The sequence below is a fragment of the Anticarsia gemmatalis genome, chromosome 26 (assembly GCF_050436995.1).
Source record: "Anticarsia gemmatalis isolate Benzon Research Colony breed Stoneville strain chromosome 26, ilAntGemm2 primary, whole genome shotgun sequence".
NCBI classification, from domain to species: Eukaryota; Metazoa; Arthropoda; class Insecta; order Lepidoptera; family Erebidae; genus Anticarsia; species Anticarsia gemmatalis.
In genome coordinates, this window is record NC_134770.1 from 399143 (window position 1) to 424310 (window position 25168).

At 36.4% G+C, this 25168-nt stretch overlaps 1 protein-coding gene across 5 annotated transcripts in view; it reads right to left on the bottom strand.

Annotated features, from left to right (window-relative positions):
- Nucleotides 1–8711: 8711 nt before the first annotated feature.
- Nucleotides 8712–25168, bottom strand: part of RhoGEF2 (Rho guanine nucleotide exchange factor 2) — a 243736-nt gene continuing 227279 nt past the window's right edge. For all 5 annotated transcript variants that reach the window (XM_076131552.1, XM_076131553.1, XM_076131551.1 and 2 more), the window contains 17 exons: nt 24710–24838; nt 24043–24281; nt 23533–23717; nt 23051–23212; nt 22409–22565; nt 21851–21954; nt 21156–21269; nt 20676–20776; nt 18220–18421; nt 17723–17859; nt 17065–17205; nt 16485–16601; nt 15810–15941; nt 14768–14914; nt 14013–14192; nt 13451–13509; nt 8712–12988 (listed from right to left, as the gene is read on the bottom strand). In XM_076131552.1, the coding sequence (XP_075987667.1) occupies nt 12965–12988; nt 13451–13509; nt 14013–14192; nt 14768–14914; nt 15810–15941; nt 16485–16601; nt 17065–17205; nt 17723–17859; nt 18220–18421; nt 20676–20776; nt 21156–21269; nt 21851–21954; nt 22409–22565; nt 23051–23212; nt 23533–23717; nt 24043–24281; nt 24710–24838 (2330 nt within the window). In that variant the 3' untranslated portion in view covers nt 8712–12964. The remainder of the gene's footprint in view (nt 12989–13450; nt 13510–14012; nt 14193–14767; nt 14915–15809; nt 15942–16484; nt 16602–17064; nt 17206–17722; nt 17860–18219; nt 18422–20675; nt 20777–21155; nt 21270–21850; nt 21955–22408; nt 22566–23050; nt 23213–23532; nt 23718–24042; nt 24282–24709; nt 24839–25168) is intronic.

The window sequence follows — 25168 nt, forward strand, 5'->3', positions numbered from 1 at the left end:
TTTTTATACATACAAACGATCAATCTCGCCTTTTTCACATATCAAAGGAAAAGGAATTGGGACGTACGTTTTTGGTAAAATTTTGGTTCATATTTTGAACAAAATTTGGAGAATTAAATTAAATAAGGACTCATAATCTTCATATTCTTGTACAATAAGTCCGTAAATTGTGTGTATGTTCGTTACTCTTTTACCAAAGTTGATTTTAATGAGCTCGTGGCTTAGTTAACAACAGCCGCGCGGATCGATCTCTGAGGTTAAGCCATGCTTGCCGAGGTTGATTCGTGGATGGGTGACCATCTTATACATATCGAGTTCCTCCGTGTTTCGGAAGGCACGTTAAATTGTGGGTCTCGGCTGTCATTTTCGAAGATCTTTGACAGTCGTTAACAGTAGTCAGAAGCTTGAAAGTCTGACAACCAGTCTTACCGAAGGGTATTTTGTTATCCCAGGTAACTGGGTTGTGGAGGTCAGATAGGCAGTCGCTCCATGTAAAACACTGGTATTTCAGCTGCATCCGAAGACTGGAAGCCGACTCCAACATAGCTTGGAAGAAAGGCTAAGCCGAGTGATTTTAATGAACTTTCATAGACAGATGAATTACGCGGTCCCTAGCAGACGCTAATTGTGTCTTCAGTCAATTCAAGAAGTCGAGCGATTTCAATGTAGCGACATCTATTGACAAGTAGCCGAACTATTAAGTAGGTTTAGAATCTACTATTCTAGATAGTCCTACTAGTACCTTTAAATTTGCCTAGATGGCATTAGCAGTTAAATAGTGGATGAATGAGTGGTAAACATAAATAAGCATAATAAATTTATGTATTTTGTTAAAAATGAAGTATTGTTAGTTTAATAAATACTCTATTTTTATCTTTTTACAGTGTACAAGGCTGCGAAAATTCCCAAGTTCTATTTTTTGTTCGGGAAATGAGTGTGATGAGTTTGTTCAAAAGTCTCTGTCTTTTTTCAGTTAGGCCCAGCGCAGACAGACCGGAATAATCCTCGCGCGGTCTCGAGCATTTTCTTTACGGCTCGCGGATGCTCGAGCATGCTCGCGACTGCTCGAGCCTGCGCGAGGAAAGCGTTCTAGGTTCCCATTCTACATTAAACAGGCCAGTTTGTCGCTAAATTCGTCAACGATGGTGGACTGGGCCATGATTATAATTGCTCTTTTAGCTGAAGAAGAATAAAAATGACGTTCTCCCTCTTTAAACTCAGTAACAACATTGAAATTTTTCGTACGATGCCGGCGGCGACGCGATGCCGCGCGGGGATACCCGCGCATCCTCGAGGACGCGTGAGCATTTTTTGTCAAGTTCAAGCAATTATGCACTTTATTTTAATGACATTAAAGTTGATTTTCAAGTGCGTTAAAAAATCCTCTCCACTGCGCTCCTCTTGGTCTGCGCTGACCCTCAGGCTGACCCGCGCAACTTGGCTTGCGTCACATATGACAGAATGGGTCGTAATTTTCCCAGTTTTTGTAACATTAATTACTGGTACTCTGCTTCTATTGGTCGTAGCGTAATGTTATATAGCCTATAGCCTTCCTCGTCTGTTTAGAATAATATAATCAAATGACTGTGTGTGAGTTGTTCAATGATATCGAATTATTTTTCTTTTTAAGTTATTTACAGCTAGAATAGGCAGCAAAATATGCTGTACTAGCTGACCCGCGCAACTTCGCTTGCGTCACATAAGAGAGAATGGGTCGTAATTTTCCCAGTTTTTGGCACATTTTTTACTCGTACTTTGCTTCTATTGGTCGTAGCGTAATGTTATATAGCCTAGCCTTTCTCAATAAATAAGCTATCCAATTGTTTTCCTTAATTCACACCAGTAGTTACTGAGATTAACGCGTTCTACCAAACAAACCAATAAACTCTACAATTTTATAATATTAGTATAGAAGTATAGATTTGGTTACTATAAGTAGTACTAGCTCTGCTTAGTTTTAAAATCAAATGGCCGTGTGTGAGTTGTTCAATTATATCTAATTAATTTTATTTCATAGTAATATGCTGTATGTTCAAACGAATCTACTTATTTCAGCCTGACAACTAAATGCGGGAATTTGCGACCAACTATTTCAGGAAGTGTTAACTACACATAATTTCCTCACAATATTATTTTCCTAGAGCTGTAACAAGTGACAATTATTATTTATTTTTATTATTATGTTAGAACAATGGGTTTAACTAACATCACAATTTTATAATATATATAAGTGCCTATTAACTAGCGAACGTTCTTATATGGTTCAATAATGTAAATAAATAATAATCTGTGACCGCAAAATACCCGTCATGAGCTGTTGACGACAAACAAATTTTAGGTACATGGTCCTATTAATTGCCTGCCTCTGTAAAGCAGTGGTAAAAGTCTCCACGCCGCTACTATGGTGTGCACGCCGGTACTATGGGAGGTCGTGGATTCGATTCCCACTCGGAACAGTTGTTTGTGCGATCCACAAATAGTTGTTTCGGGTCTACTTTGTGTCCGTTGTTTGTATATTTGTAAAAGTACCCGCGACACAAAAGCAATTCTTTCAAGAGATATCTATTTAAGTAGAGAAAAGGAATCCTACTTTTTCCAGTTATTCCTACTAATATTATAAATACAAAAATTTGTACGTCCGAATGATTAATGTTTGATTCTTTTTAACAAAAAAATATCGCGACGAATTGAGAACCTCCTCCTTTTTTGAAGTCGATTAAAAATACTACTGAACGGAATTTATTGATATTTGATACACAGATAAGTTATAACCTAGATTAACATAGGATACTTTTTACTAAGGGAAATCTTTTCACGCGGGCGTAGTCGTGGGCGAGCGGCGCGACCTAGCCGGCAAACCGGAATATAAGCAGATGATTCCGATCGGAACGAGCCGAACAAGTGAGATGGTTTCGTTCATCGATGAATATTGCCGAACCGAATATGTGCAGTGTACCAAGCCTTATCGTTATTAATTTCTTTGGCGTCAAAATGTCCTTTCAGTGGACGCAATGCCATAGGTACAGATGCAGACGCGCGGCTTAGTACGCATGACAGGAAAAGGGCCTCCATATACGTAAATAATTACGTTAAAACACCATATTTAGCCATAGTTTTAGTGATTAATACATTGTAAAAAAAAAAAAAAAACGTATGATACAAGTACCTATGTACTTTACAATCCCTACATGACTCTCAATACAATGCCTACAGAGAGAGATTATGCCTTTCACAAATACTATTTAATTAATGAGTTGACTGCCTCTGTTGCGCGGTCGGTGTATAGTACTGCCATGCAAGAGGTCTAGGGTTCAATTTCAATTGTATTGTGACACACTTGTACACTATAAGTAAAGTTCTGCACAGTTGGCTGGTTCCAATGAAGCTGGCTGCTGTAGCCGAATATCGGCCAGGAGGATAATTTATACGCTAGGTTGATAACTAAATAATAAATATATTATTTTATAAACATTACATACATATCATCACGTTTCGACGTTTACAATTTTAGTACAGCTACGTAACATTTAATAGAGGGCGACCCTATTACCATATATCAGGCGCGTTAAGTTACTATCCCCCAGACAACCATTGAGTATAATATATACCTATCTACATTTACTAAATCTATAGTCTAATATAATTTCAAAAAGACAAATAGCACTTTGTCCGACTTGTGAATGGAATCCGCGACTAATTAATATATTTCATGAGATACAGACAGACAAACAAACGGACACCGAGGTCTCAGTAATAGGGTCCCATTTCCCGTTTTTATCTTTCGCGTATGGAACCCCAAAAATATTTTTGTTAAATAATTCACTATTAGGTAAATATTATTTAGTATAAAGTCACATCTGCTGTCCTATATTTAGACAAATATTCGTCATTAGTTTAACAAGGATAATCCATATTATTATACGTAAACAATATTACTCATAAATTGACCATAAATACGGCAAATATATAAGAAACACATCAGTTGCTGTTATAAAGCGTAACTGGACAAAATGGCTGCGAAAATAATAGTAATATTTGCGTTGTTTTGTTTGATAGCCATGATAAACGCGTCCATGTTTGTGTCATGTCCCGCGGGAGAATACAAGTACCGTGGAGACTGCATCAGCATTGCCAAGTAAGTTATTTTTGAATAATTGTTTGTTTGTATGGTTAGTGGTCAACCTAGTGTCAAAGTTGTTTAAGCCCAAAAGGCCTATGACATAGCTTAACGACTGTTATCTTAGTAGACAGCCGTTACCGACTTTTTACGTGCCCTCCGAAGCACGGAGACGCCCAGCTCGAATTGCACTATGCGGTCATATACCCACTTTAAAAAGTATAGTTGTTTCTAGGTTTCTGTACCCAAAGGAAGAAAATTAGACCTTATTACTGACACTTGCTGTCTGTCAGGCTGTTTCTCATGAACCGTGTTATTCAGACAGTTGAAATTTTCACAGATCATGATGTATTTCTGTTGCCGAATCTCCGGGTTAAAAATGCTAAACTCATCGTATACGGTAAACCGACTAGTAAGCGTAAGTGCCTATGAACTCTCCTTGATTCGTTTTTGGAGAAAACTTTTGTCCACCTGTGGGACAGCTATGGGCACTAATGGGCTACTCATTACTTGATGTATCTTATTTGATTTATAAGCTATTGTAATAATAGGGCAAACAGTGTAAATATTGTATTATTTTTCCTTAAACCATATATGGGAAGTTCCTTGTCATAATTGTATTACTAACTACTTTTATAAGTAGGTATAGTGAGGAACAGTAACCATTATACACAATCACAATTTTTATTGTAAATGTATTTTCATATTTTGTTTTACAGAAATATCAGTTTCATTATTATTATTAACCTTTAAGTACCGACGCGACGTGCTATTTTAGTTACTTAAGTACCGACGTGAGGTCTGCTAGACCACCAGAGCTTTAGTAAAGAAATCTTTTATGTTTATTAATATTATGTGTAAATAAATATTTCTAGGAATTCTATATGTATTTAGTTATTGAATAAATGAAAAAAAAAATAGTAGTACAACCATTTATAATTAATAATTTAACAACTAAATTACAGTCTCAAATTCTTTGGACGAAAAACGTTACTTTTATCTTACTAATTATTATATTTCAACAAACTATAAAAACATTTTAAATGTCCTTTTTTCTCAAAGATAAATAATCACATAAGCAAAAAAGAAATAATATTATAGGTTAAAAACAATTTTCTTGTAAATCACAAGGCACCAAATGGTAGGAACTATCAAAGTTTACAAACACTCTTTGCAAACAGGTTTGCTGCATTTTAGGCACACATGTTTCTTAGGTTCTTTCTTTAGTGTTGAAGAACAGATGTCACAGAATTATAGTCACTTTCCAAGGCAACAAAATTCGGGTCAATTTCATCACAGTGGGATTCTAAACTCTCATATAGCCATTCCGTTAAATTATCTTCATGGTCTTTATTTTGAGGCCCTGTACTTGTAGTTGCGTGTAAGTTTTCTTCATGGGAGGAACAGTTTTATTTGCTCTAGTGGTTGCTCGTTTTATACCCGACTTATCTATTTTTATAAGCAACTGTAAATATAAGAAAAAACCTATATTATCTGACAAAAGTCATAATCAAAAAAGTTACACAAGTACAGACGAGTGGTCTGACAGACCACTCGCGATCTTATAAAAGCCATAACTCACCGGAACCGTAAGCGCCGACGCAGCAACTCTCCACGAACGCTGCCGGGCAACTTACTGAGGGGTAGAGAGAAGCACGGGGGGATACGTATTCGCTAACCTATGTAACTAGACTTTCTGACCTACGAAAGTGTCTGTCAGACCACACGTCGGTACTTAAAGGTTAAAGTGTTAGTTGTAGTCAAAGTTTATTAATCAGTCTAGCCTTTCTTCCAACAATGTTGGAGTCAGCTTTCAGTCTCACGGGATGCAGTTCAATACCAGTAATTAACATAGAGTTACTGCCTATCGGACCTCCACAAACCAGCTACCTGGGTTATAACACGATATCCGTCCGTAAGACTGGGTGTTAGACTTTTGATTGATAACAATCATTTTGGAAATGTGGTAACTATATTATTTGTAGATACTTTTAAATATATTTGCTCTCAACTGTACACTGAACACAAACATTAAATTTGATACATTTTCCGTATGTAAGGGAATGAAAATTGATGTTTTTACATTCCGTTAAAACCCAACTGATCTACCTACCAAAATGAATTAACCATATTAGAATTACAGAATAGTGTGTTATAGAGTGTAATTTAAGTGTATCCGACTGTTGACCACGATGTCTCGGGTTTAATTACCAGGTCGGACAAAGTTCTATTGGTATTTTTTTTAACTCAAATTAGATCATTCTCAATAGTAGTTTAGTCTTTAGCCCGGTATAAAGCAATAGGCTCGCCCACTTTAACATAGGACAGACATTGTTAATGTCGAAACGCGGGCGTTTTCATACATGCTTGATAATATTATGTACTTATGTATGTAGAAAAATATCGTCCGGTAATGCGCAATTTTCGACCAGTGACGTGATTTTACTCGCGTCAGTTTTGTTGCGTGATTTATGGGTTAGTGCGTCAATAGGAAAAAGTATAGAATACCTATAGGAATAACTAGTAATTGCGTAGTTTTAGTACGTCTATGTAGGTATTGATGACTTATATTGCGCGTAGCAATCGATTTGTAGGTTAATCAAGTTAGGCGCGATCATTCCAGAAATGGGTGGGCATACTGGTATTAGAACTGGGCTTCTTCGTACTTCGGAAGGCACGTAAAAAGTCAGTCCCGACTGTTGTCAATTACGATAACAGTCGTTAAGCCATGTCAAAGGCCTTCGGGTGGCTTGAACAATTTTGATCCTAGGTTGACCACTAACCATACGATGAGAAGAGATATAAATAAATAGTATATACCTAATAATAACTTTTGTTTTTCAGATTTTTACATATGCTAGGTGTAGTAATGCCGGCAGATTACGAGGACAATGCCAACCATTAATATAAGTTTTATAATGTAATTAAATTATAAGGAAAAAATAAGATTTTTATTTAAATATACCCTGTAGTGCGACTAGAGTATGAGTGTGTAGAGAAATGTATTATACTAGGATATATTTATGCTAGTATTATTAGGAAAAAAGATTTGTATCGTTAGTCTTTCCCTAAGTACACATATAGTTTATAACCTAAATAAACATAAAAGATACTAATTTCCTGGGAAAATGTACCTACTCACGCGGACGAAATCGCTGGCTGAACTAGTCATAACTATATCACACTACTAGCTGACCCGGAGAACTTCGTACCGTCCTATTTTTAGGTAATCATTTAGTATTCATTTTCATAATCAAAATCAAATCAATTATTCATTTAGGTCAAACGCTGACACTTATGATAGTCAATGATACAGAGAGTGAATTTACCGCCAGTTCGGAAGGTAGGGCCAATGAGAAGAGCTGGCAAGAAACTCCTGGCCACTCTTTTTAATCGCCATATGGTTTTAACAATATTTCTATTAGGTATAAATCATTGATAATGTAAGGAACTGCTACCAATACTACCTAACACACATAGGTCATAACAAATTAAATAAATATATTAAAGTGGTAGTAAACAAGATGTCAAGTATATTGGAAGCATAACGGGAGCATCTACTTACGTATTGATAGTATTGAAGTCATAAGAGGCATCTCAAGAGCATACTAAAGTATAAGGATACAAACCTTCTAACAATTACGGACATAAAATAAAGACTTACCCTATTCCTGCAGTAGTTTGAAAGTTATATACAAACATTCAAGTTTTTAAACTATCACTTTTACACATAATCTTAAATAGCTACACGTATCTTTTAAACAAAAAGTTTTAAGGTAACGATACCTTATTTACCGACGTTTCGATCGAACTACATCGACCGTGGTCACGGGCTGACTGACGTAGTTGCTTAGCGTCGTCTCGTTTCTACGACTACCCTCATTTGGTTTTCACTTTTATCTTTTCAATACGTGATTGGTAGGATTAAATTTGGTATTGATAGTCGTTTAAGGCACAGATTTCCGTCCGAAAATACTTCATAATTATTTGTGAGACAAAGTATTTAAGTCCGAAAACTGAGAGCCTTGGCATGCACGAATCATCTATATTACAAAGAATAGTTTCATGTATTGCTAAAATAAAGTATCAGTATCAAACAAGCTACTGTCAGCTGCATTAGACGGTTCACTGATTTTCTAATTTCTGAATGAACACAAGGCTCTGTACGATTTTTTTATTTTATTTCATCGTATGGTTAGTGATCAACCTAGTGTCAAAGTTGTTCAAGCAGTCCATAAGGTCATGGCTTAAAGACTATAATCTTAATTGACAACAAGTGTCCTCTTCTAAGCGCGGAGACAATCAGTCAAAATACCACTATGCGGTCACCCATCTATGGAATGACCGCGCCAAGAGTTGCTTGACAACTATGTTGGAGTCGGCTTCTAATCTCATCGGATGCAGCAGAGCACCAGTATTTTACATGGATTAACTGCCTATCGTACCTCCATCACTCAATTACCTGGCTAACACGATACGCCTCGGTCAAACTAGAATTCGGAATGTATAATATGGTCACCCATCTACAGAACAACCTCGGCAAGCGTAGCTTAACTTCAGCTTAGTAACGAGCTTTTGATAAAAACAATACACATATCTTAAGTAAATTTTATTGCGATGAAATATACATAATAAAGCACAATAATGTACAATTGGCTATAAGCGTTACATCGGTATACATACATACAAACATACAAATCACGTGTATGGATGGGCTCATTTGGTCTAACACTACACTACAGTATCAAATATATATCATTTATATATAAAAACCTAGTTTTTATGTTGGGTGAAAATGTTATAAGCTACTAAAATGCACAGTATTTTTTGAAAAAGTAAATTTGCTCGGTATATTTGTTAATACATACATAAAAAAATCATTACTTAGTGAGAAGTGTTAAGGGCAATTATAGCTTAGTGGTATAAGTATTCGCCTTGCACACACAGGATCGTGGGTTCAAAACTTAAAGTCAAAGACAAAACATAAAGAATCAACAATGACTTCGAAGTTATGTGTGTATTAGAAATAATTATCACTTATTCCAACGGTAAAGAAAAACAGCAATCTTGCATGCCTGAGTTTTTGAAAACAGTTTTAAATATACGCAAATGTCTTAACCACCACTTGGTCAGTGTGGTGGACACAAGGCCTAAATCCTCCCTCATTCTGAGAAGAAACCCTTGTCCAATAACGGGACATTGATTGGTTCAATTTACTTATTCATATAGAGGATAATTTATAGACCTTCAAAAACCGTTTGAAATATTTCCTCTTAAAGTTTTCCTTTAATGACTCGTACTGATAAATGACTATATTTAGGTACAAATTTAACCACATTTCATAATTCATCCTTTAAAATTAAAGCTGTTATATTATGTTGTAAAATCCAACTCCATTTAATATATATTAGACATGCACGTATACCTACTGAGCGTGCATGGATACTGTGCGTGTTCAGTAAGTAACAGTAGACATAACACTGCAACGCTTTTGTCAGGCTTACTACACACATATTCGGCATTCATCGACCTAGCCGGGCAGCAACACCAAATACACATAGATGAATCCAATCGGCACAAGCCGATGAGCGAGTGAATGAGTCGAGTCGGTTTCGTTGTTCAGTAATTTTGCCGAACTGAATATGTGTGTAGTAAGAGTTATACATACCGAATGTCAACTATGTATGGAGATGACACTTTATGTCTGTATTAGTGTCTGACACAGTGTCTATACATATGAATTGTGAAATTTAAAACTGTATGATATGATGTTATCAACCAATGTGCATGAGAGCTAAAGAATATGCTTTTTATATTGGAAATATTTATTAGTAGTTATTATAACATACATAAATAAAATAAATTTGAACGCCATACTGTCCCACTACTGGGCAAGACTCTCCTCCTAACCTAGAGTCCACCACGCTGGTCAAAGGCGGGTTGGGTAATTTGACATGACAGTCATACATAGGGTCAAATTTTGACCCTTATGGTCAAAATTTGACCATAAGGGTCCATTTATGTAGCTTACAGGAGCTATATTAAAGCAAGTGATAAATATTTTTTGTATATACAATAAATAACTTTATAATAAGCATGTAACAAAGGTCGCTTTCCACCCAACATTGGAATAACTAGTAAATACGTGTAAAACGCAGACAACGCCGGGCGGCGTGCTTATATCATAACGTTAGGTACATGGGACCGTATACAAGCTGCTTAAATTATGTACCGAGTATATATAGGATGATTATTTTTTGGGTAAATTCGAAAATTCATTATAAATGATTGAAAATGATTATTTTATGATCTTTTTTGGACTTGTATATATTATTATGACAAAAATGTTCGAAATGTCAAGAAATAATATTTATGAATGGCATTTCATGTTTTTAACTAATCAATTCGTAATATTAAGCAGTCATCATTCATTATTTAGCAGTCTAAAATATTACTGTAAAAGAATAAAAGAAAAAATATTGGCATGATTGATTGACAACTGTCAAAAATGACAAAATTATGGACCCTAAGGCTCAAAACGATTGCCACCGCTCTTTCGCTGTTTTTTTTGGCGGCTTGAACTACTTTGACACTAGATTGACTATAAATTATAAATCCGGGTAAAACCGGGTATCTACTAGTATAATTTAAACAGCTTATATTTTAATATATCAGTACTAATATGGCATAGGTACAATATTCTTAGGGCACTTCAACTGGGGTCCGTACTAAAAACTGGTAATTACGGAACCCTAAAACAGTAATAAGTATTAAAATGTTCAAATTCCATTATTTCAGTGTAAACAAGTTATTTAAATAGAAATATCAAGACATTACATATATATTTATATATGAAATATTTTTTAATACTGTAATTATTATAATTTAATAAGTACTAGAAAAAACATGATTATAGTGAATAAGTAACTGTATAAGATTTTAAAAAGACAAATATATTTCAAAGCGTTATTATAGTCATAAATTAATAATATTAATCTCATTTGAAACAATAATCTATACTTTGAAATAAAACTCTCGCACAGTGTATCAATAATATTTTTTTTACAAACATACTAATAACGGACACGGAATACAAGCAGACCCGAAACAAGAAATTGTAGATCTTTAGTGAACATTCCTTCAGTGTGAAAATTGCCAACTGGATAATAATGGCACAGTATAATAATATATACTCAAGCAGTATAGAAACTAACAAACGTTCAAAACGTTTGATTCCACGCATCTGGGTACTAAGTGGTCGATCACTGCCGATAGTTGCGGGTTTTCTTCCTTTCTTTAACGTGTTTGTGAGAAGTTTCCATACTGTTCATATACTTATTTTTATATACTGTGGTAGTAGTGACTTTATAAGCAAGTTGCAATTATATTGCACAATATGGCCGCTTGCGCAATATTATTGCAGGTCAACGCACCTTACTAAGCAAATTTGATTTTTACTTATAAAATTTCATGTACTGATCTATATTTAGAATAATACCTCATATATGTTTGGATAGATTCATGATTTAGCTGATAATATTAAATTTATTTAACACACTTAGATTTCCGCTATGCTTTTAGCTTCCTCGAGAATATCCTTCCCCAGAAGAAAACTTTTCATCTCTTCAAATTAGTCGTTTTCAAGTCAAACAAGGATAAACATACACACTATCATACAAATATTAACTTGAATTATCCGTCACCAAATTGCTCTAAATTTCAATAATAATGTCTTGATATTTCTCTACTAAGTTAAGCATAATATTGCCCTAATATGATTTGCTTATACATCGTATTATCACCGTCATACTATAAGCCATACCTTAATTCGTTATCAATTCACTTTTATATTCGTCATACTACGAAAACAAATCTAAAAACATACTAAATATATTAAAATTGGTTGATATTTAGGGATATTATGGAAATCCGAATCAGATATCCGAAAGAATCCTTATCGAATATTAAAGTTTCGAATAATTTTGGTATAAATAGTCTAAATTAAAATCTATTTTTTATTTTAATATTTTTTTCTTATATCCGAAATTATCCGAACTAAAGAATTATCCGAACCGTATCCGAAATCGATATCATGTGATTAATATATCTATATCCATAACATCCCATTAATATTGTTACTTATAGAGTAGAAATTGTGAAAAAAAAGAAATAAAGAAATTACATTTTACAAACTGTATTTTGCGACTGAAATATATATTTGAAATTGTGACTATAAAGGTTTGTATATAGACCAAATATAATGTTATATATTTTAATTATTAAGCTTCAAAAACGTTTATTGTATGTCTTTTGAAATGCTAAGTCAATACTCAAAAATTAGTATAATATTAATTCTCTAGTAACAAGATTTTCTAAGCTACAGATCAACAGGAGTAGTAAATTTAGAAAAAATAAAAATAAAACATTTTTTACACAAATCATATATAATTTTACATTATGGTTGTCAACTTACAATTACAACTAATATTATTTACATAAAAACATTTAATTATATAACTTATATTTTGAAAACATCAATTAAAAAAGAACGTAAACTTCATGTAATCACAATATTACGTATGGAATAATAATCTTTTAATACTAATATTCAATGCGGTACTTACAAGAGACGAAAGAAAAACGATATAATAGTTAATAATTATTACAAAATATACATGTTGCCGAGTGCTGGGTTATAGAATATAAAAATATAGTATTTTATAGCGGTAGTGACGTATGCGGGCTCGTGATTGGTCCGCGTGGTCGTCCCGCTGTGATTGGTGGGCCAGCCAGGACAAGTCGTTAGTTTCACTGTAGCGTCGGTCAAGGGTTGCTCGCGCGCGTCCATCACCCTCCGTTGCTTGGTTGCTCCTAAACATTAATGAAAAGATTAATAATGAATAATGGTTCAATTTAATAATTAGAATTAATAATGGTTCACTTTAATTTGAAAAGCTAGGAGTCCCTAAGCCTATGTATTAAATATAATTAATAAGTCATACATACACATATGTCATACTTGTAATTATATTTTGTACTCATGTACCAGGATAATAAATTCAAAATTTCATTAAAACAAATATTAATATCGTTATTATTCGTATTAAATATTCGATAAGGACAACTAATTTAAATTTAATAACAACAAATATTACTTATCCATATAAATAAAAATAAATCACCTAAATGTATTGTACTGTCGCGACAAGAGATTCTATAGGATCGATGGGATCAATAATCCCAAGGGAATGGAATTAATAGGATAAAATTAAACTATATCCGGGCGAAGTTGGGTTTGTCTAGTAGTTATTAATAATATTATGATGTATGTACCTGTATAGATGGATCCAGACCGGCTTTGGGGAAAGGAACCTCGTCTGTGTTTTGGTGATCTGAAATAGGAAAGATAATTATAATAATTTTGCAAATCGGGTTGTTAGATAACCAATGTGTATTTTTATTTGTTGTTTAAAAATAGCGTATAACTAAGAAATGACTATAATTGAGTTTTTGTAATATTTTTATAACTACATTTACTTGGAATACTATTTATATAAATATTTGAAATAATATTGTATTGATTTCAAACTTTGTATGTTTGTATTTATGTGAGTTTCTCAAATATAATACAAGATGGACATTAGCATCTGCCGTATAATCATAAGCTAATCTTCTTATTAGAAACTTTATCTTAAGAGGATGACCTAATAAATGCAGTAGCGTGATTCATTTCAGTCGGTACTGTCGAGAATCTCAAGTTTGATATTTATAACGTACTGCCAAAACAGTTCCACCGACGGCCGTTAGAGGAGCTGATCAGATTGTTCATACAAAATTAGTCGATAGCTAGTTGTCGGTAGTCGATAGTGGTGGAAAATTGAGTTTCAATACTGACCAGGTCGCGCCCGTGCCCGCAGCGCGTCGTTCTGCTCGCGCAGCACGGCGGCGTGCTCGCGCAGGGCTCGCTCAGCCCCCGGCGGCGGCGCGGCGGCCAGCAGGCGCGACAGCGCGGCGTGCAGTCCGCGCGACACCGTGGACACGCGCGCCGCCAGCAGCGCCGCGTTGCCGCTACACTCTGTGGGGGAAGGGACATGTCGTTAATTAAGAAAAAGGAATATACAGATTACACCGGCCTTTCAAAAACGTCAGGTGCGTAGTATTCGTAACCGGTGTTCCTGTATGATAGCATGTATGGATGCGAATGAAACAAAAGACGTTAGTGAGAATCACACCAAGTGGCATTATTTAATCTGTACCTATCCCTATAAGAAAAATACGTGATTTTATGTATGTATGTATTATTATTTAATTTCGAAGACAACTTTCTATAATGGTCACAAATAACAAATAGGCATTAAACTTCAAGTACACCATAGTACGTACACTCAGACTGTTCTCCAAAAAACCTATACGTCCCATATATGAGCTCCCTAAATATAGACATACGTAAAACACTTAAAATTATTCAAACCTAATAACTAAACTCAACTCATAACTACAGTCCACACAAATCAATCGAAATATCAGGCAGCAAATTAAAATTAACATTAAGTTTAAGACCCTTTCAGCAAAACGCTAAAACGCTATTATAATACTTTGACATACATACAAAATCTTCAGTCAAAATCTAAACGTAATTATGCTACATACCGAGTGCCTCCTCGGCGCTATCCTCGGCCACGTCGCTCATGTCGTGCGGCAGTGTGTCGCGCACGTCCCGCTCCAGCGCCTCCGTCACAGCCAGGCTGTCGTCCAGCTCCGACTCCTCCACGTGACCCACCAGCTCGAATGACTCCGCTGCAATGGAATTATTATTTAGATATTTGGCTCAATTTTGATATGAGAATTAATATTATGATCCATAATCTATTGAAATAATGGACTGTAATAAAGAAAACGAAAAAAGAAACTGAAATAGACAAATAATACGCCCATGAAATTTATATAAATAAAAATGATTAACTGAAATGTATATATGCGCATACCTTGTGAACGTCTAAACTAAATTGGATGGATTGGATTAATAATATATATAAATACTAGCTGACCCGCGCAACTTCGCTTGCGTCACATAAGAGAGAATGGGTCAGAATTTTCCACGTTTTTGTAACACTTTTTACTGTTACTCTGCTCCTATTGGTCGCGGTAGCGTGATGATATAAAATATGCTTTTTTTTTCACGAAAAATATTCTCAAAATTATTATATCTCTTAATATAACGAAATCGTTCTCGGATATCAAAATATATCCATACCAAATTTCATGCAAATTGGTTCAGTAGTTTAGGCGTGATTGAGTAGCAGACAGACAGACAGACAGACAGACAGAGTTACTTTCGCATTTATAATATTAGTATGGATATATAATTTGCAATTATCGAAACAAGGCTTGCATGGGATCGAAGAGATGAAAATTCCCTCAGTAATGGGATCAATGGGATAAAATTATACCCGGCCAAAGTAGCGTCAATCTGCCAGTTGCAATAGAATTTTAACAGTTTATAATTATCAAACTGAACCATAACAACTTTTTATTTCTATATACTATCGAATAAAAGGTATATTCCTAGTTGGTCCCTCTAACACTGCCCCCCGAGGTGACAACTGGGAATACAAGTTGGAAGAAAATCCCAGTTGTTATCCTGAATAAAATGTCATCATAAAAAATGTATGCGAATAAAAGTGTTAGTTACCTTGATGGTTGGTCTTGTATGTCCTGGGCGCGCGCTGGCACGTGTCGCAGCGCCCCGCGCGGGCGCGCGCCGCCACGGTGTCGGCCTCGCTCACCGTCAGCGCGCGCGCTACGTAGCGGGTCAGCTGGGTCGCTGAACACAAAACATATACATTAGGTTTATCTTCACTAGGTTTAAGCAAAGGTTGAAAACTTTTTTAATTAGTCTGTTATCGAAATACGATGACATTACAAAACAAAAATATTATCATATTTTTTTTGGAGTTTACGAAATACTGAAATTTTATTTGACAGATACATTGAAATTAAAAATTTTCTTAACATTTGTCAAAAGCGCTGCATTTTTAACCATTAAGAATAAACTTACAACTTATAAATTATTCTTCTTTTCATCGTATGGTTAGTGATCAATCAACCTAGTGTCGAATTGTTTAAGTCGCCCGAAGGCCTTTGACGTGGCTTTATGACTGTTATCTTATTTGATTTCAACCCGGATCGACTTTTTATGTGCCATCCGAAGAACAGAACCGCCCGAATGCCACTTTACAGCCCTATTACAATGAAGTTAAACAACTATTAAACGCGTGTTTTGTTGTATGCTCTATATGCTTAGTCGTTAAACTTTTCTGGACAAAAACATACATATTTAGTTGACACTATGAATATTAATACATACCTTGCGCGTGCGCAGCTAGTAGCAGTTGGTAGAGGTCGGGTTGTTGCGACGACGCCTCCTCCTCGCTGCAGCTGCGGGATAACTGACCGCGGGACAGACGGAGCTCGCCAGACACATCTATTATATAAAAGAATAGACATTACTATGATATGCAAGTATTTCAAGAGAACTTAATATCCTTTGAGTTGACATTTGGCTACGAAGCCTTTTCCGTTACATTGAGAGCCCTGCCTCATTAGGACGCAATGGCGGCGTCGCAGGCTACGTATCCAAGCAGTTAATATTGAAATGTATGTCACCTAACTCACGTGGCGACGATGTGGCAACGTGCATTTCAATATTAAATGCTTGGATATATACACAGGTGGGTACACTTGCAATTTCATTACTGTCATAGCCCAATAGGATGGTAAACTGAAAGGACCTGTCTCCAAATACAGATCTACGACTTCCAATTTCTATCTCAAGGGAATTTGAATTTTAAGTAAATCAAAGATTGTGAAATTTGATTTAGAGTTCTTATTAATATGACTATGTGTATGTAGCTTTTGTAAAGTGTAGTGTAGTCGTATGTACATACCGACTTCGCCGAGCGCCTCGGCCACGGCCAGGTCGGCGAGGTGCGTGTACTGCTGCGGCGGCACTCCCAGCGCGGCGCCCACGATGTGGCTCTTAGCGCGGAGCGCGCGGTTGATCACGTCGTCCAGGCGACGGAGACGTTCTGGACGACGAAATTACAAGTAAATAGTCAGTGAAATATAAGATCGTAAGAGTTAAATGCGAAAAGAAAACCGTTATGAGACAAAAACCCGTTTATAAAATATGTTAAGACGTGCGTATACGTGCACGTACACTCTTGCAACAAGCGTATATGAGTATATACGCTCACTCTCTAAATACGTCTGAGACCTATACTCGTAACAATGTGATACGTTATGCCAAAGATACATAAAGTAGGCCTTAATACAACAAGACGTCATTGGCTTCAAAATAGCTGACAATTCTTTTCAAAAACCAAAATATATCGTATTTCTAAATATGACTAACTCAGCAAATGTCAGTTTTAAAGGGCCTTAAGGATTCTTTCTTTTAGTTTTTTTTCTTTCCTTTTATTTCTTTCCTTAAGGCCTTTGCCCAACAGTGGGACACATAAAGGGCTAACAAAAAAAACAGGTTTCTTTGAATAAAAATTGATGAATATTTATAAGTAGTTAACTGATTCGTGCAATGATACATACCTTGGTCAGTAAATGCTCTTTGCGCGGTGGCGGCGGCGGTGGCGGCAGGCGCGCTCACACACACGGAGCTGGCGGCCTCCAGCGGCGCCGCGCCCGCGCCGTGCGTGCTGATGCGACCCACGGTTGGACGCCGCGGCCTGCACCATAAGAAACTTTAGGTTAATTACTGACTAAGTGAGTAGACTGAGAAGTAATGATTTCCTAAGTTTTATACTACATTGGTATACACAAGATTGGTCTGGTATAGCAATCGTGCCGTGACAAAAAGTAAAAATGATATAGCCATTTCTGCTTTTTATATAAACTTATTATATATACTAGAGGCTATAAAATTGTAACTAAACTTCGTAAGGAAGCATATAAAACTAACTGAGTCTATGACTCGGCAGCAAAAAGTATATTCACTGATTATTCCGAACTTGGAGATCTCCATCAAAACTCTCGCGAACTAACACCTATTTCGCTATCAAAAGTCAAAAACTAAAAATCCAACTCACTTATGCTTCTCTTCCTTGTCATCGTCCTTATCAACAGAGCTCCGATCTTCTCTCTCAACGCTGTTGTTGTCGTCTCGCTCCTTCTCGTCGATGTCGGCCGAGGCGCGGTCGGCGGGCCGCTCGGGCTCCGTCGGCTCCTCCAGCGGGACTGTCGATGAGGACTTCTCGGACGCGTCTGATGGGTTGCGGGACACGTTTACACCTAGAAGAAAGATGGTCGTTTTGTACTATGTTGGTAACATGTATGGATGTGAATGAAGTGAAAGACCTGCAAGTAGCGTATTGTAGTCTCTGCCATGGCATAAGGTGTGATTATGTGTATGTTTACTACGTAAGCTTTTCATGATCTATGTTATTTCTTTTTATGTCTTATGACCCTCGCAACTTCGCTTGCGTCACATGAGAGAATCATAATTTTCCCCGTTTTTGTAACATTTTTCACTGGTACTCTGCTCCTATTGGTCTTAGCGTGATGATATATAGCCTATAGCCTTCCTCGATAAATGGGCTATCTAACACTGAAAGAATTTTTCAAATCGAACCAGTAGTTCCCGAGATTAGCGCGTTCAAACAAACAAACTCTTCAGCTTTATAATATTAGTATAGATTCCTTGTATGTAAATGTCCACATATGAAACACGTTGTTGCATTTTATTTATCAGTAATTGTTATGCCTCCTGAGGTTACCATAAATAACCTTAAGTAGGTTAATGATCTTATTTTAAATATTTATCCGACTGCACAATCGTATCTACTTGACCAGCATGATAGGTCAACTAAGCGACGCGCGAAATAGATCCATTTATTTATTTATTAGCATACGAGCACATTGAAGGTTGCACGTTTAGAAAAACTATCTATTGCCAAACTACAATCAAGTGTAGAATAGGTATAGTACTATATACGATTGTTTGTCATACAATACGACAAAAACGTGCACGTACACGTATAGTACCACACACGTCCGTTAAAATAATTTCAACACATGAATTACAAAAATAATACGCGGTCCTTACATATTCGGACATTTCATAAAACACTTTAATATACAGTTAACTGAATTGTTGTTTCATAGATACAAGGTCATCCTAAAATGCATTATTCATATCTATATACTTCATCTGCCTCACTTATAAACGTCGCGTCGTGTAAGCTTAGTAGAACAGTGTTTTGTCTTTTTCATTTACATACTTAAACATCTTTACATACAGTATCGAAATTGAGAGAAAGAAGTGAAAATACTGTAAAACTAACCAAAGCTTACATGCCGTTTATTATCCCAGGTTTGTGAGGTACATTTAGCGCCAGTTTATCTATTCAAAATGCTTTTTTTACATGAGTTTAAACGCTATTGAATAGATAAACTTCCGTTTAATGTACCTCAGAAACCGACGGTCAGTAAGACTAGTAATTAATCGACTTCAAAAAGGAGGTTCTCTATTCGACTCGATTCGGCTACGTAGTACAAACGATTTCAAAGAAAAAAAGTGCAATGCCGGTCTTGTTTTTGCTCTTTAAGGTCTAACGAAATTCGGTATGAATGTGTATATATAGTGTATGTACTATGATAGAATGAAACATATAACAATGAAATAAACCATTTTATTTTAACTATGTACAAATGAAGATGATTTGTATAGTTTCCTTGTTAAGTACAGTCTTTTATTCGATCGTGATTCTCTTCTATCATTCGGTACTTCCCGTAGTACGAGTATACTAAACGCACCTAGAATAATTCAAACATTTGTATTAAAACAAATGAAGATTTATATTTTATTTATTACACTTTACTTACAACTAAATAACAAAATTACATCGAATCAGTCTACTAAAATATATAAAATCACGCCCTTTTCTCATAGGGGTAGGCAGAGACTAAAGAACGCCACTTGGTACGATCCTTACAAACTTCCCTTGCTTCATTCACATCTATTCATCTTGACATACAGTCAGATCAGTATATTTTACAAATATTAGCCTAACAGACAGTTATAATTGACGTATTATATATTAATAATATCTTAACTAAATCATTATTAAGCTAAGCTATTAATAACCCTACTAAGGTTATAATATTATCACAGTTTAAAATATGACATAGCGTAGTTTATTAAGCTAAGTTTATCCAAGCGAAAGTCATTTTATTTTCTATTTTTATTATATAGATTAAAATAATTCTTTAACATTATCACTTTCGATGAATATCTAGAACATATTTAATGCCAAGAGCTGCTGACAGAAGAATCCTTACTCCAAAACTCCCAGGTAGAAGACTCTCTTTCAAGAAGCATTTCTCACTCGAAGGTCTCACGACATTTTCCTTCACCATTGTAGCAAGTTATAAGTATTCAAAGAATCCGTATGTGCCTTATGAGTAGGACACGTAGAGAAGTCTATCACTGTTGTTTGTACATACATATATGTGTTGAGTTTTATGTATTATGTTATAAATTTACCTGAGTCGTCGGTGGACCGGCTCGGCTGGTGGGAGGGCGTGATGGTAGACTTCAACTCTGTTAGTTTGGCTAGAGGTGCTTCTTGGATGTGCTTCACCCATCTGTGAAGACAATGTGAGGTTAATATCTGTTTTTTATAATTTTATGTGTGGGAAATTATATTTTAATATAATGATGATTGAGGTTTTAGATTTCTGTTGCACCTTTTCAATTCCACACGATGGAGGAAAACATTGCTGACACAACATGTGAATATAATTAGATAAGTTGCAAGAATATTACAAGCTACCGAATACATTACTTCGGGTCATTACTAAAAATGATTTTTCAGTAAACTTGCATTACTTTAACAACTCGAGAATCAATTTAGGGTGTCCATTTTCAATGCAGTAGGATATCTGCAAAAATATTTGACGCGAAACTTAAGCCAAATAATAATTAATAACTTAGGAATAGAACCTAGTACTGTAGTATACTTACGAGGCATATTCCGGCGCAGTGTTGGCAGATAGCTCATGCATCTGTACACCGTTGATGTTCATTAAGAAGAACGTGTTGCGAACTGCCGCGTTCGGACGAAACAGCACTTTGTCCCTATAACAATACAGTTCATATTAGCATGAGATTCGCGTATTACAGTTATTAGTTGCAAAAGTAAATATAGGTTAATAGATCTTTAAAACAATCATTGTGTTGGCTATAGAAAAGGTGATGACATGCTAGGGACTTCTTAATTATTAAGATTTTAAACCATGATATTAGCATTATTACCCGGTTGTGAGGCACATTTACGGTAGTTTATCTTTGTAAGCTGTTATGTTTATGCCAGCTTAAACGCTATTGAATAGATAAACTACCGCTAAATGTACCTAAGCCACCGAGCATGTGTGCTGCCGTCCTCTAACTATAATGTCGTTGTCTACAAAAATAATGTTTCGTGATATTCGATAAAAAGGCGCGAGATGAGAAATATGCAATGCTGTTTCGTAACTATCTGGAAACTGCGATTTAAAATATCTTTACCAGCATCTGGAAACAGCATTGCATATTTCTTTTCTCGCGCCTTTTCGCAAATATCTCGAAACATTGTTTTTGTAGATAACGGCATTATAGTTGGAAGACGGCAGTATGGTATTTTATTTTAATTCCGTACGATAGTTTCAAGTGTGACTTACCATTTAATAAGTGGTGATAGTATGGGCTGTTGGCTGATGGGCTTCAGTAGGAACTTGTCGCCTTCCCGCTGCAGTAGGACCAGGCTGTCTTCTAACATCAATGCCTGCAAACAAAAAGTTGTTAGTGACTTCATAACTTTGTTGGGTGTTGAAGCCTAAATATACCAACAGGCCTCATTACCAGTGTCATTCACAAGGCTGTATCTTTTCAAAAATAATAGGTAGAAACTACGAAAACTATTTAAATCAGCCGTTAATACCAATAAAATAAATAAATGCTGGAAACAAGAAGAAAATCGTAAAATTTTTAATAAGGTACAGGTCTCACGAGACTATCCTTATAAGTATTAGTAAGTTTAAATATCGTATATTGACGAAGCAAATCTGTTATTAGTCGATTTTTCATAGGTTATCACTGGATTTTAGTAAATATATTTACCGATTAAATAGAACTGGCGATATATATTTTTGACAACCGTGTCTATATATGTCCTAAATTATCATCACTTTAAGGCAATTTAGTTTCATTGAAAGTTTCAGAATAGACTGTGTACTTACAAGCACATTGATTCGTTTGCTGGAGTCGTTCCTCAGGGTGAGCTCGCCCTCGGTGCGGAGCGTGTGCTGCGTCAGGTCGAAGCGACGCAGCTCCTCGAAGTCTGACGATGATGCTGTGGGGATGCGCACCTCCAGCTTGCTTTGGATTGTTCTTAGTCTGTAATAAAACAACATTGAGGTTAACTACATATTACGTTGGTTACTACTGATATTTTGAGCCTTGATAAATTTGATTGTTTTAGGCGCTCTTTGATTATATTCATTGTAAAGTTTGACATTTTAAATACTTCAAAATTGTACGTGCGCAGAAGAAGCGCAATTAGAGTCCCTAAAGTCACAGAAAATATAATTATTCGTAAAACAAAAATGTCAAACAACCATTTGTAGATTAAAGAGTGCCTTTAATTTTCTTAAATGATGGTGAATACACAAAAATTTTAACATAAGACACAATTTTCTCCGAATTTTGATTATAAAAAACCTTTCCGTAATCGTGTCGGTGTTTCGTCTCTCAAGTTAATGAGAGTACGTCAATTTTTAATGAACTCAAATTATTTACTGACACTACCTGCGACCGAAATATATGGTAACACGTCAAACAACTAGTATATAGTGTTACATATATTAAATATCATGTATTACCTGTGCTCGTTCTCGGCGGTCCGTATGGCGGTGTCGACGCGGTGCAGCACGTCCTTGGCCACGAGGTGCGCGCGCCGCAGCCGCGCCACGTCCTCCGAGCTCTCGCCCTCGCTGTCCGCCGTCTTCAGGATGCTCTCCAGCAGCAGCTGGTACTTCGTCAGTCTGCACACCACATTATTTATCATTAAACTTAAAAAATGTCAGGTTCATAGTATTCGTGATCGGCAGTCCTATATGACAACATGTAAGGATATGAATGAGGTATGGCGAATTTGTGAGAATCGCATTAAGTGGGGTTCTTTGGTCTCTACCTACCCCTATGGAAAAAAGCTTAAGCCACAGGTAAAGTTAGTGTCATGACGCCGAACCAAGTCTCAAAAGGATCCGTCGGAAAAGATTGTTCATGAAATATGAAATTTGTAAAGTGTAACTTTCACTGATGGTCCTCAAATAAGTAAAACTAAAGTGCGTATAACACATACCTCTGCCACACACAAGCCAGCATGTCCTTGAGCTGCAGCCTGCCACAGAGCGGCTGCTGCTCCCTGCTGGCGAGGAACTGGTGCAGCTCCTTGCTCTTGCGGCGGCGCTCGCGCAGCGCGTCCAGCGCCATGCGCTGCCCGCGGCAGAACTTCGACACGCACGACGCGTAGCCCGCCTCGCCCAACTGTACAAGAATATACGTGTTATTATTTTTTTAGCCTATTATTGTCCCACTGCAAGGCAAGGGTCTCCTCCCAAACTAGAGAGGGGTTAGGCCTTGCGTCCGCCACGCTGGCCAAAAGCGGTTGGGGACAAATTTTAGGCTATAAAAGTGATATTAGCTTGCAAAAGAAAAGTCACTCTCCTTTGGTTAAGTAACGTGACACTCTAGTTTATATCGCTATTTATTTTTATTTTAGTTTATAGATTGATGTAGTGTAAATTAGACAAGTGGTTGAACCAGAGCCCTCAATATCAGCAGCACTAGTAATGAGTAAATTAAAACTCACGGTATTCAGCAGCGCGTCAGCAATCGGTCTGATCTCCACCACGTGGTTGGTGGCCTCACTCCTCGCGGTGCGGAGGTCGGCGTAGAGGCGCGCATGGTGCTCCCTCACAGCCGGCAGGTTGGGGAACAGCGACCGCAGCTCGTCCTGAGCTAGCAGGCCGTTGTGTTCGAGAGGCTTGAGGAACAGCTTGCCTAAGACTCGCAACCAGCGGAGGTGGGAGCCTTCTGACACTATCAGCTCTGTGGAAAGAAAATAAAGTAAAGTTTAGATTGCCAGTAAATAAAGGCCAGAAACTTAAAAGTGAGAGAAATTGATTGAAACTCTGAGTGGACTTTTGTTTCGTCTCTTACTAACTGCATGGAAAAGTCCTAATTTTCTGTGTTTAAGTATGACCACTATCAAAAGATATCTAACCATATTTTGACCTTGAATCGTGAGTGGTAGACACAGTATATGTACGTTAGTTCCAAAATATAATCATTCTCATGACATTATTAACTCGGACCTGTATAGTCAAACGGATAATGATGAGGTTCTATAATCTTTTGGTCAACTATAAGAAGAGAACGGGCTACTAAAATGTAAAAAAGCCCCACTAGATGAAGATTCTATAATCCTTTGGTCAATTACAAGTATACAGGATACTAAAATGTAACATTTTGCTTACCATGAATGACTTCCTGCCGCTTCCTCACTTTGGCACAGAGCACGAGCGTGTCCCGGATCTGTGGCGGTACACTGTCGGACCACTGCGCTGCGAGGGGCTCTTCCTCATCCGACCAGTCAGACTGGGAAGCTGCAAGTGAAATAAAACATTAATTTAACTAATAACAAAATTATAAAACGCAAATTTTTTTTCAATAGTAATAAAAAATCTGTTTAAAGGGACAGCGAATATAAAACCTTCCCGCATCTTTTGAATACCCACAAGAATAGGGACAATAACAAGAAAAAAAATTATAGAAATAAAATGGGCTTCTCTATAAACAGTATAAGGTCTTCTGCTTCAAATTTTTTTAAGTTAAGTCCAGAAAAACAATAAACTTATTAAATAGATAGAGCATAAATTATGTTTGGAAAGAATTTGCAACCACTATTAGTCTGGGTAGATGAAGTATGATTGTAA